General features: G+C 37.2%; 1 protein-coding gene across 8 annotated transcripts in view; it reads right to left on the reverse strand.

Moving 5' to 3' along the window:
- The window catches only part of NBEA (neurobeachin), a 506,232-nt gene that overhangs the window by 243,834 nt on the left and 244,388 nt on the right, over nt 1-18,010 (reverse strand). For all 8 annotated transcript variants that reach the window (XM_061457520.1, XM_061457513.1, XM_061457519.1 and 5 more), the window contains one exon: nt 9,846-9,910. In XM_061457520.1, the coding sequence (XP_061313504.1) occupies nt 9,846-9,910 (65 nt within the window). The remainder of the gene's footprint in view (nt 1-9,845; nt 9,911-18,010) is intronic.

The following is an 18,010-nucleotide window of genomic DNA, read 5'->3' on the forward strand; positions in this document are numbered from 1 at the left end:
AGTGGATCAATTGATGTTGAGACAGTGCTGAATCAGGCCTTCTGGTCATTCTTATTAATCTTCATACAAGCAGTCCCCCCAGAGGGCTAAGGAGTCGAATGAAAAGTGTCACCACAGGCTTGATATACTTTTTATACTGTTTTCCACTAATTCATGTGGAGTATTTTCCACTAATTCATGTGGAGTATTTTCCACTAATTCATGTGGAGTATTGTGTGCAGTTCTGGTGTCCTCAACATAAAAAGGACATGGAACTGTTGCAACAAGTCCAGAGGAGGGCCACGAGGACAATCAGGGGACTGGAGCACCTCCCGTATGAAGACAGGCTGAGGAAGTTGGGGCTGTTCAGCCTGGAGAAGAGAAGGCTGCGTGGAGACCTCATAGCAGCCTTCCAGTATCTGAAGGGGGCCTATAGGGATGCTGGAGAGGGACTCTTCATTAGGGACTGTAGTGATAGGACAAGAGGTAATGGTTTAAAACTTAAACAGGGGAAGTTTAGGTTGGATAGAAGAAAGAAATTCTTTCCTGTTAGGGTGGTGAGGCACTGGAATGGGTTGCCCAGGGAGGTTGTGAATGCTCCATCCCTGGCAGTATTCAAGACCAGGCTGGACGAGGCCTTGGGTGATATGATTAAGCGTGATGTGTCCCTGCCCACGGCAGGGGGGTTGGAACTAGATAATGTTAAGGTCCTTTCCAACCCTAACTATTCTATGATTCTATGATTCTATGATATACCGAAAGAAAAAATACACTGACCTAGAATAACATTTGGCTTTATCCTATGTGACCATTTCTTCAATTGCACTACTGAAACTCCTAGCAGAATGGAAGCCAAGTGTGCTTCTGTGTCCTTCCCTAGCTGAGCTGAGCTCAAGCAGGAACTAATAGCCAGCAAAAATCATCCTTGTCGAGTGGCAGTTCTTACTGCATAAGGTAGTGACTGAACACTGAGTTGTTAGCTTATGGGTTCTCTTTACCAAGACAAGCTTGATTTCTATTAATGCCCACAAATTATGAACCACAGTTAAAGCTCCCTTACTAGGAAATAGGTCTGATTTAGTTTTAGACTAAATCAGAGAACTGTCAGTAAGGAATCCACCAACAAAGCAGTCTGAAATCACTTGTGACTCAAATCCTGGCACACTTCTAGGGAGAAATTAGCTTTCTGTATAGGTAACTGAACATAAGGAATATGGAAGCATGACAGCACATGAGTATCTGTAGGATTAAACAGCAGGCTCTTCTTTACCTAAAAAATGAAGTCTCAGACTTCTGAGTGAGAGCAGACTAGGCAAAAGTACATATCAGGACGTGCCGATTCATAAATATGAGTTATTTTCAAACGTTGCAAATGAGCAGGCAAGAAACTATTTTAAATCCAAAAGGCTTGCTTTCCTTAATTCTGCCCTCAGCAAGGTTGCTTTAGAAGTCTAGAGTGCTTAGAGGTTAAACTAAATTGTGAAAAAATATATGTAATCAATCAGAAGCCCTTGTTTTTCATATACTGAGGTTTAAAAAGGCTGGGTCATGGAATCCAGCATTCCAAGAAGTCATTCGGGTAAATAACCAGAGCCTGGGATAATTTTTTTTTGTTTGTTTAGAGTTATGGAAATGAGGTTGGTGATAAGACTATGTTCAAACTGTCTTTGAAACGTGTAAAAAGCATAAAATATTTGCAACACATTTAGACGTGGATTGGAATAGACTGTTGGACTGTGATAAACTGGGGTATATGCACACCTATCAGAATTGAAGGATGAAAACTTCTATCTCACTATGTACTCTGAACTGACTTTGCTATCCTGCAGTCACTTCTTCCGAGTAATAATCTCACACAGAGAGAAAGAGGGCTTGTAGCAGTTATGCTGCTAGATAAAACAATTGTGCTTAAGTTACCCAACCTTTCTTTTATTTGAGATAAACTAAAAAAGCAGATCATTCCAAAGCAGCAATTTTCAAAACAGATTACAGAATGAACATTTGTTATAATTTAGCTAAGGTCTTGCTTCCTCTACTCATTCCAGAAGTTCTGCCAACTCACATGTCCAGGGAAACAGATGTTTCTCTAACTTACTTTCATCAGATGCCCATAGCTTAATTTTTCCAAGAAGCAGCCTGGAAATATGCCACTTTTTCACCAAACACAGTTGTTTTGACAACTATTACTCTTAATGGCATTCGTAAGAAAAGAAACCTATTGTTGCACTTGGTATCTATAATAGGATTCAGAAACTGGTTTAACTTGAAGAGTTTGAAGTTCTGTATGATACAGTACTGCTACAAATACTTTGAAAATAAACTCCTATAAACTTGGGAAGGTTATGTCTAACACAGGGCTCTGATTTCTAGCAAAAGGATAATGATGAAGAATTTACTAGAGAAAAGTTTGAAATTACAGCATGCAAAGACTGGCCACTGGACTACAATATGAGCATATTGGCAAGATAAACTTCAGGAAGGGTAACTAATGTTTCAGAAATGCCACAGAAGCTATAGCAGATTCAGTGAAACTCAGAGTTGACTACAGAGTGAACTACAGAGTTGTCCACTCCTCAAAGATTTTATATTTTGCCTAGCAATTTTATAAATCAAGAGGAATCTGTCTGTATTGGGGTTGCATGGCAAGGTTTTGGTAAGAGTGGGACTACAGGGGTGGCTTCTGTGAGAAGCTGCAAGAAGTTTCCACTATGTCCAGTAGAGCCAACGACAGCCAGTTCCAAGAGGGACCCACCACTGGCCACAGCTGAGCCCATCAGTGATGGTGGTATCATCTCTAGCATAGCGTACTAAAGAAAAGGAAAAAGTTACTGCACAGGAACATTTGCAGCCAGAGAGAGAAGTGAGAATACGTGACAGAAAGAACTCCACAGATGTCAAGGTCAGTGAAGAAGGAGGGGAGGAGGTGCTCCAGGTGCCAGAGCAGAGATTCCCCTGCAGCCCACGGTGCAGCCCACAGTGCAGCCCATGGTGAGGCAGGCTGTCCCCCTGCAACCCATAGAGGTCCATGGTGGAGCAGATATTCACCTGCAGCCTGTGTAGGATCCCACACTGGAGCACACGGATGCCCAAAGGAGTCGGTGACACCGTGGGAAGCCCATGCTAGTGCAGAGCAGGCTCCTGGCAGGACCTGTGGCCCCATGGAAAGAGGAGGCCACACTGGAGTAGGCTTGCTGCAGGACTTGTGATCCCGTGAGGGACCCACGCTGGAGTAGTCTGTTCCTGAAGGACTGCATCCATGGAAGGGACCCGCACTGCAGCAGTTCATGAAGAACTGCAGCCTGTAGGAAGGATTCACACTGGAGAAGTTAATGGAGGACTGTCTGCCGTGGGAGGGACCCCATGCCTGACCATGGGAAGAGTGTGAGGAGTCCTCCCAAGAGGAGGAAGGAGCAGCAGAGACAATGTGTGATGAAATGACTGAAACCCTCATTCCCCATGCTCTAACACAAACTGACTATTAGTCTGGAGGTAGGGCAAGGACAACTGTAGTAAAAAGTATGAGATTATAAAAAAAACACACCTAATGGACCTCAAGCCCACACCTCAGCTGGTGCAAAGATACAGACATTCACTGCCCAGTTTTACAGAAGTATCTATGACAGGAATCCTCTACCAGTGGAAGATGACATTTAGGAAGAATTTCTATAAAACAGCCACTCACAGTTGATACAGGACTCCTCCAATCAAAAGTTACACTTGGTGAGGGTGGCAACACAGAAACAGAATTTTGTTACATCTGTTACAAACAGAATAATCATATTTATAATATGTATATATATTTATAATATGTATAAATATAATATTTATATACTGTAATATATAAAATATATATATTGCAGCTGAGTGCTACTGTTTCCCCAGTGTTATTTTCCACGTGGATTTGTATATACTGGATTTTTCACATCAGACTGGAATCCTTTGCAAGTTATTCCGCTAGCCCTCAGCTACATACTATCCATGCGGTCTGAAGACCAAGTATCTTGCATTCCTGGATGATTCAGATGAGATCCCTTTCTGACCTCAAGGTTCCCGTGATCAAGGTCATTGTCAAGATGGAAGCAAGAAACAGCATCCTTTCCCCATCTTTCTTGGGCTGAAGCACTAATCAAGTGTTTCAAAGGGTATCCAGGGATCCAATTGTAAATGCACATCATAAATCAAATATGGCAAATGGCACCACAGATATACAGGGCCTGAACATTTAAGTATTGCAGACAGTGAATAATGACTGTGAGCTCATTTACCACAAACCAAACATATCAGAACTGCCAAACTGCAACAGAGGATGTCCAAAAGAAAATTTTCTGCAGTTACCAAGAATCCTACTTGAGGTAACATGGAAAGAATGTAAGTCTTTATTAGCCTCCTTTCAGGATTTAATCAGCAATTCATCTAAATTTAGACAAACACAAATTTCCAGTCTATTTAAACATTCTGCTACTCTTTCCAGGAAATTAGTGAAATCTCTGAACAAAACAAGGTTTCAAAGAAAAAGGCCTCCTGTGAATCTTAAGTATGCTTGGATGACCAGTTAGGTGGATACACAAAAGTATGTATTTTCATGGCTAAAGGCAGAAAGCAGATTTAGGCACAGAGATGAAATTACAGAAACAAAGTTTACAATTTTAAATCTGAGGTGAAAAATACTTCAATGTTTCCTCAAATTTAAATTATGATCAGACTACTCCTGCTATTTAAAATAAAGAAATTTTGTTAAAAATAAATTACTTTAAATGAAAGGACAATGCAATCTTTTTAAGAGGTAAGTGTTGTGAAAACATAAAAGGGGAAGGAAATGGAAGATGAGGATAATAATCCAATTCTGAAAGACTAATGGATAATGATCTGTAACATCCATTTCTTAAGGAGGGTAGACCCATGGGATACTCCAGCTGAAGAGGGCATCCAGGTAGGATACAACCAATTAACCACAGCCCTCGGAGCCCCATTATGTAGCTAGTTTTCTACATATTTAGTTGTCCATCCATTCAGAATATAGCATTCTAACTGATACAACTGATACATTTGTGGGACACAGTGTGGAAAAACTTGCCAATGTGAAAGTTAATGATGGTCATTGCTCTCCTCATGTCCACAAATTTAGTTGTTGCATTATAAAAGGCAAACAGGTTGGTCAGATTTACAAAAGCTAAACTATTCCTATGTTTATTCTCAATTACATTCTCCTTCACGTAGCCAGAAACGTGCTCCTAAATGACTTGCTACATGGTTTTCCAAAGGACAGAAGAAAAGCTGACCAGTTTATAGTTCTCTGGCTTTTGTGAATAAGTTTAAAGATGGATGCAACATTTTTCTTTCTAAAGGCACCTGCGACTTGCACCAGTGTCCTTGACCTTTCAGAGATAATAGTAAACAGCTTGTGAGCACTTTCCCTACCATCAGATGCAGTCCATCAGTATTACAGATCTCAAGGAATTCTTGACTCAATCTTCATCCACTGCTATTTGCTCTCCTTGAACCTTTTCACTAAATAGAGAGCCTTGAGAAACCTTGGTGAAGACTGAGGCAAATAAGGCATTGAGCTTACCTGTCACTAAATCATTCATCCCATTTGGCAACAGGCCACTGCCCCTGACAGACACACTGAATAAGTGGTCTGTAAGAAACCCTTACTATGCTATTACCCTTACTGGATGCTCATCCTGTCCTGCAAGTTATCAACCAGACTGTCAGCCATCCCACTGAGGAGCTCCACACAACTGAGCTAATTCTTCACAGAGAATGCAACATAATCACAGAATGGTTGAGGTTGGAAGGGACCACTGGCAATCATCTAGTCCAAACTCCCTGCCCAAGCAGGGTCACTGAAAACACATTACTAAGGAACGTGTCCAGACAGGTCTTGAATACCTCCAGAGGAAAAGACTTCTCTGCCTGTCTTTCCTGAGGAACTTATATCTGACCATTGCAGCACTTCTGTCAGGTAGTGCAGGCTGTTGCACTAAATCTCATTCATTCCAGTGATGTCATAGTTTTGTGATAGCATGTGGAATAATTCCGACTGCTAGTTTCATTGCTACAACCAGTAATGAGTGGTGTCCCTCAGGGATCAGTGTTGGGATCGATCTTGTTCAACATCTTTGTTGGTGACATGGACAGTGGGATTGAGTGTGCCCTCAGCAAGTTTGCCGATGGCACCAAGCTGTGTGGTTCGGTTGATACCCTGGAGGGAAGGAATGCCATCCAGAGGGACCTTGACACACTTGTGAGGTGGGCTGATGCCAACCTTATGAAGTTTAACCATGACAAGTGCAAGGTCCTACACCTGGGTCGGAGCAATCCCAGGCACAGCTACAGGGTGGGCAGAGAAGAGATTCAGAGCAGCCCTGTGGAGAAGGACTTGGGGGTGTTGGTCGATGAGAAAATGAACATGAGCAGGCAGTGTGTACTCACAGGCCAGAAAGCCAACCGTATGCTGGGCTGCATCAAAAGGAGCGTGACCAGCAGGTTGAAGGAGGTGATCCTGCCCCTCTACTCTCGTGAGACCTTACTTGGAGTATTATGTGCAGTTCTGGTGTCTTCAACATAAGAAGGACATGGAACTGTTGGAACAAGTCCAGAGAAGGGCCCCGAGGATGATCAGGGGACTGGAGCACCTCCCATATGAAGACAGGCTGAGGAAGTTGGGGCTGCTCAGCCTGGAGAAGAGAATGCTGCGTGGAGACCTCATAGCAGCCTTCCAGTATCTGAAGGGGGCCTATAAGGATGCTAGGAAGGGACTCGTCATTAGGGACTGCAGTGACAGGACAAGGGGTAATGGGGTTAAAACTTAAACATGGCACGTTTGGATATAAGGAAGAAATTCTTTACTGCAAGGGTGGTGAGGCACTGGAATGGGTTGCCCAGGGAGGTTGTGAATGCTCCATCCCTGGCGGTGCTCAAGGCCAGGTTGGACAGAGCCTTGGGTGACATGGTTTATTGTGAGGTGTCCCTGCCCATGGCAGGGGGGTTGGAACTAGATGGTCTTAAGGTCCTTTCCAACTCTAACGATTCTATGATTCTAAATGAAATGTATGCTTCAAATGGTGTATGCATTTGTGTACATACTTACTTGAGATGGGTGCTGTCATCTTTATCTGTTGTTCCTGTTACCCTACACCCTTTTCTTTTGACCTTATCCATCACCACTCCACTTAAATGTGGGTTATAATCTCCCTCCCACATCATTCCTGGAGAACTCTTTTCATGTCTCCTTTTACAGCCAACATGTTAGATGCATCCAGCTCTTAAATAAGAAGTCTACTTACATGTATACCCAAATGTAAATCTGTAATCCTTAATTAAGCTTCTATCAGTAAAGCTCTTGACATGTGTGATAACCTCAACATCACATATTCATAGCATGAGTGATTAAAAATCATAAACTTCAAGATCACAGCAAGGGTGTCTCTAAATTTTTCAGGTATATTATAGTGTTATTCTACAATTACAAATTAAATATTTTTGCATATGTTTCCCTTGAAAGTATTTAAATCTAGAGGCAGATACTCTTTTTATATGAAAACCTATTGTAACACTTCCTACTTTTAGAAAGCTTCATCAGAGTGTTTGTATGGTGAACTCTACAAATGTGTCATTCAGACATTCCTAAGAAAACATTATCTAAAACAAACAAAAAAACATGAAAATAAGCACAGTTAATAAATTGGTTTAAAATTAAAATGCAATTTATTACAGTGGCAGGAATGTATATATTTTTTTAAGTACAATTAAACTGAAATATTTTATTTGAGAACATTTCTAATGAAGTTAAAGATTAGAAAGGCACTTGAATTATTTAAAGGCGAAACAACAAAAGTTAAGTAATCAGAAAATCACCTTTTAGTGTCCATGTATTAAACCAGATAGACTTCTGCATGAACATATTAAAAACTCTTTTCCTCTGCATTGCACCTAAACCTTTTCCTCCACACTCAAAAAAAAAAAAAAAAAAAAGCTTTCACAAAACAGTTGATTTATTACCTAGGTCTCTCAAACTCTTAGCCAGAAAGTCCTTCAAAATATTCTTAGTCTTCATTTTGCTTTTAATAATTTAAAATTCATTCATTATAGCACAGCGATTATATGCAATTTTACAACTCATTAACCCTGCTTTGTTTTAATTATAAAACCCCTTTGTTAGATTCCTTTAAATGATTCAGTTTATAATTTCAGGTTATCCTGGGGAGCACTTTAATTCCGCTGCACATTCATCAACTGTTTATGTCCTGTTAATTGTTGACAACTGCACAATTGCATTCTCTAGCTATGATTGATGAATTGCATTCACAATTTTAGCTATTAAGTAGAATAAATATTTATAATAATTTCCAGTGAAAGGATTATCTTTATACCCAAAAGGGTAAATTAAAAACAAATGGGCTGATTGCAGAGAAAAGTACTCTAGCAATGTGTACACACTTGTTCTGTACATCTTTCTGATAGAAGTATATGAAGGAACATGTGTCTAAGTGCAGTTTGATTAGACATTCCTTTGATCAGATTTAAGCAGCAGTTCTGAAATATTACTTTGTTTGAAAAGTTATTGTTAGAAGAGAGTAGATATATTAATATCTGACTGCTAAAAATATGCAGATACAGGATTTGTTCAGAATGAGCATTTTATTAATAGTGAGTTTGTAATCATACCTGACCTTACTAGCCTGGTTTAGAAAATAAAAAAAGGTCAGAATGGGATTGTATATTGCTATCTGGGAATAAAAGCTATAAGCTTTCTATTATTATTCAGTCTATTGCCAGGTAATATTTATTGTATAATGTGCAGCAAATGATCTACTCAGGTAACCCCTATACATTTCACATTGCTACACTGCACTTTAACTCCAGTGTGCACAGGGAATATAATGAGAATGTATAGCAACCAAAAATTTGGTAATAAGCTACATGCCCCTGTTCTTCAGATACTCATATTCCTATATTCCTATACTCTGATGTTTTCTAAACTTCATTTTAAATAAATACATGATTTAACCACTGAAATATCAGGCAGACAAAAAATATCCCATAATAAAGAAAAGATTTGATACTTTGGTGATGATGTACCACTGGTGAAAAAAAGAAATCACATATAAAATGACAACAGGTCTTCAACAGGCTTATATGTATTTTTCTTTTTTCAGCTGCACATATGAAGACATCTAGATTCAAATGGTTTTAATGTACTAGCCAATACGAGTCACACACATTACACAAGCAGCTCTGCTTGTCTGTGGCATTCCACTACCAGGAAGCCCAAAGAGTCCCCCCTGGCTGCTCAGCTTGCTGGCTGGGAGTACCAACAAACCTTGCACAGAGTAGAAGATAGATACAACATTAAAATTAGTTAAGGATTAATAATAAAGTATCTTAGCAATTTGCAAAGCAAAGCAGCTCTTATAATATCCTGTGCGTTTTCCAGGACTCAAACTGGACCAGAAATTTCAGATAAAATAATTTTTCATTAAATGATAGAATAAAGAAGTGCATCTGTACAATGAACGTGGTGCTTCTAAAACAGATGGAGCAGCAGATGGGTTTACAGATTGGGCTCCCCGGACTGTGTGGGTAAAACAACCTTGCTGCTCTGGAAAAATGGTGGTTCAATTCTCAAATAAACCCAAGCCTATATACAGTTCATGGGAGCAATATTTCCTTTTGTCAATAAACAAAATTTTCTGCATTTACACATTTGCAAATTAAATATTTACTATATAAAGTAACTATACAATAAGCCTCTTAATTAAAATGGCTTCTTCACAATCTTTTTGGAACAGATGGTGAGGAAGTTTTATCACCCAATGGGATAAATGCAAAAATACTTGCTCAAAAGGTTTAAAATTAATTACCTTCCTTCATTGATCAGCTCAATAAATGCAAGTCCTGCATTCTTCTGAATAGAATTTTGCCATTCCTAAGAAGACAAAATATAACATGATCAAAACCCAAGGATTTTAAACAACATTTCTGATGCTGACCCTGATAACTTCCCTAAGGAGCTTGAACTTAGGCTGAACTTCTTAATGTAATGCCTAAAAAACCCCAAACCAATCATTTCTATTCATTTTCAAATAAATTTTAGATGGTCTTGTTCCCTGTTTTACCCATAAGCAAGCTTTAGTTTCATTGTCTAGAGAATATGAAAACACATCTTGTTACTCCAATTCACACAGTAGGCCAATGAACACATCAAGAAAGTACAGCAGCAGCAGTTTCTTCACATTGCGTCACTGTTACATCTTGTATATTTTGTCATATAAAGCAGGCAATAATCTGTGTACCAATCACCCCCCCTTGAGTTCAATCTTTATTTCTTCCCTGTTATAAGTGAAAACAAAACCAGTTGCTAATAACAAAATGACTTTTTAAAATTCGTTTACCATTAGCATGGATTTCCAAGATAAATTTTGAAATTTATTTAAGCCACTTAATAGATATTAAAATATTTCTTTTATTTCATATACCATGAAGTTAAAGAGAAAATCCTCAATACATCATAAACATACAAATCACTGCCTCTATCACACCAACAGACTTTGGATACTTGAGATGAAAGATTAATAAATCTCTCTAGCAAGTAAAGTTTCCTTTCTTAGGGATAATTTATTGAAAAAATTCTTCAAGAGTAATAAATATTTCCTTTTCATCATACACAAATAAATATCAAAATATACTAGCTGGATTACAGTTCAGAGAGAATTTTTCTAGTCTGAGACTTCATTTTATAAACAAGAATAAGCAGAGAAAGTTACAGTTACAGAACTATTCTGCTTTACATTAATTTTTTTTTTCCAGGAATGAAAAATCAGACAGAAATTTCCAATACTTGTTTCTTAATATGGAAAAAAAAAAAAGACAAAAAAAAATGACAACTTTGCACAGATAGGCAAATTTTCTCAAAGAATAGTTGTGGAAAAGTGTCATTAATCAGCAAGGTGCTTCTTACTGATCCTATGAAAACACACAGATTTGACCAAGTCATGCATCTTAACACCCCCCCCCCCGCCAACAATAATCTTGTAGTCATGTCTGGTTTCATAAGAGGCAAGTTACTAAAATACAGATACTAGAATACCCAAATAATAAGCATACTTTTAATCCATTACTGAGCAGGTAAATTCTACTTAGTGAAGATGGAGTATCAGTACTTGAGCCTTTAGCTTGTGCTCTAAAAAGCAGGTCCTTTCTTCAGTGCTGTTGATTTTGTTCTTTTCCAAATCCAGTAATTGAAACAAACCTAATGATCTAATTTTTGAAGCAACTGAATCACCTTGATATAGTACAATGTCACTCTGAGAAACTAAGAAGGACAGGATTCAATTGTATATACATAGATACTGTGCCATTTTAAGAAACAGTATCCTTGGATAGAGGTAGTATTTGCTGTGTAGATTTTTTTTTTCTTTTTTTTTCTTTAATCAGAGCCTTTTAAGGTACTCTATAAACCCCCCATTAATGTTTTCTTTTGAGATACTTTTCAGCACCACAGCTGCTGCGACTTTTGCAATCAGGAAAGCAGAAATGGTGCGACTGTAATTCAGGAAAAAAGTTGAAAACAGAGAAGATAAAAAAAAAAGCTTCCTAACAGCTAGAAGAAAGCATGCTAACTAATTTTTTAAAGAGAGACAGTGCATCTACCTGTGTCTGCAAAAGACCAGAAGATTCTTGCAAGTCTTTTGTCATATCTTCCTGCTCAGCACAAATATCTCAGATAGATACTGCAGGAAATTCAAAATGGCTACTGGATTTTAGGTGAGATATCTTAATGTACTTAAAAAGCCATTAGATACCTATGTGGAAGCAAACAAATCTCTTGTTGATGGAAAATCTCATTAATATATCAAAAGTAATTATCCATTATAAAAATGTGTGAAAACTGCCCAACTATCTATGAAAAACTAGTGGAAAACATCACGAAGCAGAACCAGAAAGAAACCAATATTCATGGTTCATGCATTGCTTCACTAGAAACTGACTACTACAAAATTCACTAGAAATTCCTAACTCCCCATTAATCCACAAACAAGCGGATAATTATTACTACTACAATTTCGTCCAAGTTTAAGGCATAGTTTAGTATAACAGATTCATGATCCTGAGATATGAGCTGTACTTGTGAAGAGACAAATTTTTCCCAGTTTCTTTTTAGAAGACCCAAATAATAAATGGAAATACATAGAAATGCCAGCATTAGTTGCCTTTGCAATGGCCATTCAGATTACTGCATATACTTTAAGAAAAAGATTAAGAGGTGGAGTTACATGCTCAAAGACTGTACAGCACTTATATTATCTTAGATTCCACAGAAAACCTTTCTCGCCATCAAGATACAAAAAGCAGAAAGATAAACACCAAACATAACGGATGCAGTGACAGTGGTTGGAAAATTTATGCTGTAGGCAAGTAGAATCGTAGCACAGACATGTGATTATTAGCACTTAAGTGCTTGAATGACTACACCATATTTCAAGTGGTTTGGTGTAGTTCATATCTCGAATCTTCTGAGCCTTAAAACAAGAGCTGGGAGATTTTTCTGTGCCCCAAAATGCTGATGCCAATTACATGCTGAAGTGATGGAAGACTTTGACAAAATTGCGTACCACAGAATTTCTTCTACACAAGAAGTAATTCTTGTGTATCAAACAGGGGCTACTGTTTGATAGAGCAGGGGGGGACGACAATTACAGTGCAGCTCTTAGAACTAGGTAGGGTGTAGAAGACTCAGAAATAGAGGCATATTTAGAGACTAATAGAGATGGTGTTCAAGAACGATGACACAAATGTTTTGTACTAAAACCATGATGAAGATAGCAAATTCTACTTTAACTTTACTCGTGTTGCAACAAATAAAAAAAATTGTCTTTATACACAATAAACAGACATAATTTTAGATAGGCAATTACTGTGCAGTATGGTTTTGTTCTAAAATTATGCAAACTTCTATTAAAGACATCAAAAATGTGCTAAATTATTAGGCTACTGGCAAATGCCACCTCCTTGTTCCCCCTTAACTTGGCCTCCCTCCACCTCTATTCTTTCATTGGTTGAAAAGCATCACTGCAACCAGAAAGCATCTGCACACATTCTCTGACAGAAAGTTAGACTGAATCCTTTATGAAAATGTCCATGCAGAAGAAGACAGGAGATGAATAGAAGTGGGATGAGAGTAAAAGGCTAAAAAAACTAAATAATAAGCGGTAACACAGTAGATATTCAATTGCTTTTTTTTTCTTTCCTACTCTCTGCTATTCTTACAATTTTTACTCTTACAATTTGAGTGTATTTTCCTAGTCCTATTTCTTTAAAATTCTCCAATCCCTGCTACACTAAAAAAAAAAACAACAACCCAAACAAACAAAAAAATCAACCCAAAGCCTACCAAAAAAAGAAAAAAAAAAGGGGTGTGTGTGTGTGTCAGAGAGAAATAATGCATTAACAAATCTAACAAGGCATTAAATTGATACCTGAAAATTTGCACGGGTAGAATATAATAGTGAAAGAGCAAAGAAGGAACAACTAGGCTTGGCATGCTAAAAGCTTTCCTTTATATTATATTTCTTTCCAAGCCAATTTTGGCATACAATAATTTTTTAATTTTTTATTCATGATGATTAGAAAATTTCTGTTAAAGTATCTTACAATAATATTAAAAATTAATAAATTTGACATAAAATCCTTATTAAAAAAAAAAGGAATAGTGATTTTCAGAGTTTTCGGAAGTTCTTACCCTTTCTACTTTCTGCAAGGAAGTCTAAAACTGTCAAATTACTAGTTTCTCATCAAACTGCAGTTACTGAATAGACAGGAACCTATGTCTTAAACTAATCCAAGTCATTCTTTTTCCTTTTGTCATATTGAATATTTATCAAATGGTCTAGTCTAAGATATTAATAACTCAGTTGATAACTCAGTCTTCAATCACTCTATTTTAATCATAGCTTCCTGATACAAATGATACTCTATTACATTGACACTCTTTCTAGACTTGAATATGTTTTGAGAAAAGTCTTGTACAGAGCTGAACAGGGGCTACCTTTGATCAGGAGGAGGAAGAGGAAATTTTATTAAAATGTGTTTGCAATTCACAACATGCATGTAATTTAGCTTGGGTTTGAACTCCATGTTGTGAAGTTACCTTCTAAAATCAGTAAGAGCTTGCTTTACTTAAGGGAAAGATTCAAAGGAAATGTTACAAGATTGAAGGAAATATTTTTATGGCAAAAAACTATGTCAACTAAAAGTAGGTAAAACCAGAAAACTCAACTGATTTCAAGATACAGTCTCATAAATTTTTGAGTAAATTACTCATAAATTTTTGAGATTATGCAGCTTTTAAGACTGTCCCTACCATTCCTAGAAGAATTTATCTGAAGATATTGGAGTCTTAAAAGCTTCCATTATTTGTTGGAATGAGAATCAGAGCTAAGAACTGAAATTCTGCTGCTTTTATCCTGATCTCACTACTGCTGATAGTTGATAAATAAAATTATTTTTGGTCTACTCTTTAAAGGAAATTTGGGATAATTTTTAGGATTTTATGATCAGTCATCCATTTTAATAGTGGCTATTTCCCACAGTAAGGAAGCTGCAGAATGACTGATGACATCCTCCTGGAAGGCAAAACTGCAAGCATTCAAATGCACTGGGCTTCTGGCCAAATCACAGAAAGGAAAAGAATATGAAACTTTCACAACACTATTTATGTGACTATGACTTTAACAATGCAGCAAAGGTAGTGGGAAGTTTTAGATTTCACTTTCACAAGAGTAAAGCGTCATTTTTCCTCTGTTTTTCTGACTTGCCCTTGTGATCACCTGTGATAATTGCTCAATTTATCTTGGAAGTGAAGTCAAATGTTCCCAGAGGAACATTTCATTGGTATCTTAGAAGAGGAAAAAAAAAATCCACAGTTGCAAAATATTTTATATTATCCAAGCAACACCTGGGAAATGACCAAATTTTTTTAGAATATTAACCTTCATCAACTTGTAGGAATTTTGTATATCTTCTAATACAGACAAAAGATATTCATTAGAAGATACACACATCTCCACAACTTCTAGAGCTTACTTCATTACTGGAAAAATACTTCTTCCTTTTAAGAGACACGAAAACTATCATTAACATCACGTGTTGCTACACATGGGTATTAATCCTAAAAGCTAATTTGCTTATTACTCAACAACCTATAATTCTGAGGTTTTAGGTGAATAACTAATTTAACATCTTCCAAAATGCACCATTAAAGAGAAGACTTCCTGATGTACAGAAAACTACTCCTCACATTGTCTCCATTACACATATAGTAAACCCCCTCGAAACTATATTTGTTAATAATGATAGCCTCCAATAATGAGCTTTTGCACTGTTTCTCAGCCCTTTAAGAAATAACAACTGACTCCTTCTGACTTTCTAGGTGTTTTCCTCTGATCTAAGATCCTTCTCAGTTGTGGGCAACTCAATTGTAGAGCAGTCAGAGGAAGACACCTTGACATATCAGGACATGGAGAAAGTAATTCTTACAGTTTTTTGATCCTGCCTCTTTTGCCATGACTCTAGAAGAGGTACAGGTCAGCATCTCACAGATGTGTAATAAAAGCACTTTTTTGACAAAAATACTCTGACAAGGACAGACAAGAGACCAGAAGTTCCATTATGACTATGGTGTAAGTAAGATATTGAAGAAGAGATCCTGCTTATTACTAAAGGCAAACCACAGAAGTAGGTCTCTGAGTGTACAGGGATCTGGAAGGATATCTCACAGAAAAATCAATGAAGTACAATTGTCCAACAAGTAGGAAAGAATACACTGATGATTTCCATCTGAAAGTTAGATTATCAGAAGCAGATGGCCAAGAGATGGGAAGACTGAGATTGGTCTGGAAGACATTCCACACATGGACAAGGAATCAATGCAAAAAAATTTTCTGACAACCCTTTAGTGTAAAAAAAAGATAATGCAAAATGATCATCTTCTGGAAAATTTCCAGAATTCTATGAAGCAAGTGGAGACACCAGGCAAAAATAACCAAACAACAAAATACATCCACCCTCACCTGTAAAAAAAAAAAGAAAAAAAAAATATATATATGAAAAAGTTTTCCACTTCCCCTTGTACTGGAATTCATTTCTGCTTTTGTAAATTACACTAACTGTGTGTAACAACTTATTTTGTGTATAGGCCATGTTCTGGATTGTGAAGATCCCCAAATCAACATCAGAACATAACTACACGTGTGAGTTATTTGTACCATATATGATGATGGATAAGGACACAGTAGAAATGTTGTTTCTCTCTTGTTGGACCTTTACATAGTTCAAACAGGATGACAATATTAGAGAAAGTACTACCTTCAGCTACAAAGACTATATTTATTGAAATTAAATTTGAGCCTGTGGTAAAAGGAGAAGGTACAAAACTTCAGTCTGGAGCTACATGACCGATGATTTCATACACCTTTCTAGCACTTTGTCCAGGGTATGTCAATCCATGCACTTTTTTTTTTTATTCTTTGTCTCCATCAAATGCCAAAATTGTTTTCTTTTTTCTTGACTTCCACAGAGCCAGCCTTTCTTTCCTACAGACCCAGACATCCTACCTGTCACCTGCTACAAGCTACTGCTTTCATGGCTATTCTAAAAGTGTGATCTATCAAAAATTACTGTTTTATCTAGAGTTACTTCTTATTTTGATGTGGCTGTTTCCATCATCACACGTATTGGTGAAAGGGCGCAAGCAAGAATATGGAGCTAGACATAGAGAAAATATGATACCTCTGCTAATGTGATCTGGGCCAGAGAGAAGACCAAGCTGATCATCTGAACTACATCCTAAGAGTATGATTCCATTAGATGCAGAGATCTGAATTTACAGATTGCTGCCATGAAAACATGAGTGGTGTTTTCTCTCTTCTCCTCTGTGCTCCCAGATCTGCAATCCTGAGCTCTTTGAGAATCTCTGATGACTTTTGAACTATGGTCTTGACCAGGTTAACCTACTAAACCAGGAAACAAATGTCTGAACAGTTTTCAGATGTGCTTGTGAGTTAGTCTTATGAATATCAGCACTGATACAAAAGTTGCAGGACAGCAGCACTGTAGCAGATCCAGAACTTTGTTAAGCTAAATATTTTCAAGAAATGCTGGAAAAACAGATTATCAAAACAATGAGTTTCTGTATGCTTTCACGTGTGTTTCTATGTGTCCTTCCCTTCTATAAAAATTTGAATTCAGACTTTTGCAGTGATATGATATGCATCTCCTTCTAGTTGCACAGAGACAGTGCATAATCCAAGAGGACAAACTGGAAAAAACGGCCAAAGGTAAAACATTCAACTTGTTTCAGAGGAAAAAGAAAGATTAAAAATTATACCTGCATAGGAATTTGCATAACCAACCTCAATTTCACCATTGAAGTTACATCAGACTAACTTCCTAAACAGATTAAGCCCCAGGTTCATTATTCTTTAGATTTAAGAGAAACATCCATTATTTAACTTGTCTTCAGCCTTCCTACCACAGTTGGTGTCAAAAAGACAAATAGTAAACACTCCTGTTAGTGTGCTGCTATCAGAGTCACTATGCAAGTGCTATCCCTTATCAAACAAAAGTTTAGGAATACAAGAACTACAGGAATACCTCTGGAGGGAAAAAAATAAGTACTAATAGGCACAATTAAAGTTTAATCTAATACTGGCAACAATAGTAAACAGATACAAAATTATTTCAAATAAATCTATAATGAAAATTAGAAGGTTTTTAATAATGCATAAAATTAAAAAGTAAAATAGTCATACAAATAGCATAGTACAGAAACAGAGCTAACTTAAGATCTTTAAGATGTAATGATTGTGCTTGATCAAAAGGTACTGTATAGCAGATCTGGATTATTATTACTTAAAACTTTTCTAGAAAGCCTTGAATAGAGTATGTTTAGTATCAAGAAGCATGGATTGTGTTTCTATTATATGAATCACACATTTCAGGGCTGTTTCTGGTCAGCTGTAGGGACCAG

This window comes from Pezoporus flaviventris, unplaced genomic scaffold (genome assembly GCF_033815535.1).
Source record: "Pezoporus flaviventris isolate CSIRO_AGI_PZ_B2104156 unplaced genomic scaffold, CSIRO_AGI_Pfla_v1 ptg000025l, whole genome shotgun sequence".
Taxonomy (NCBI): Eukaryota; Metazoa; Chordata; class Aves; order Psittaciformes; family Psittacidae; genus Pezoporus; species Pezoporus flaviventris.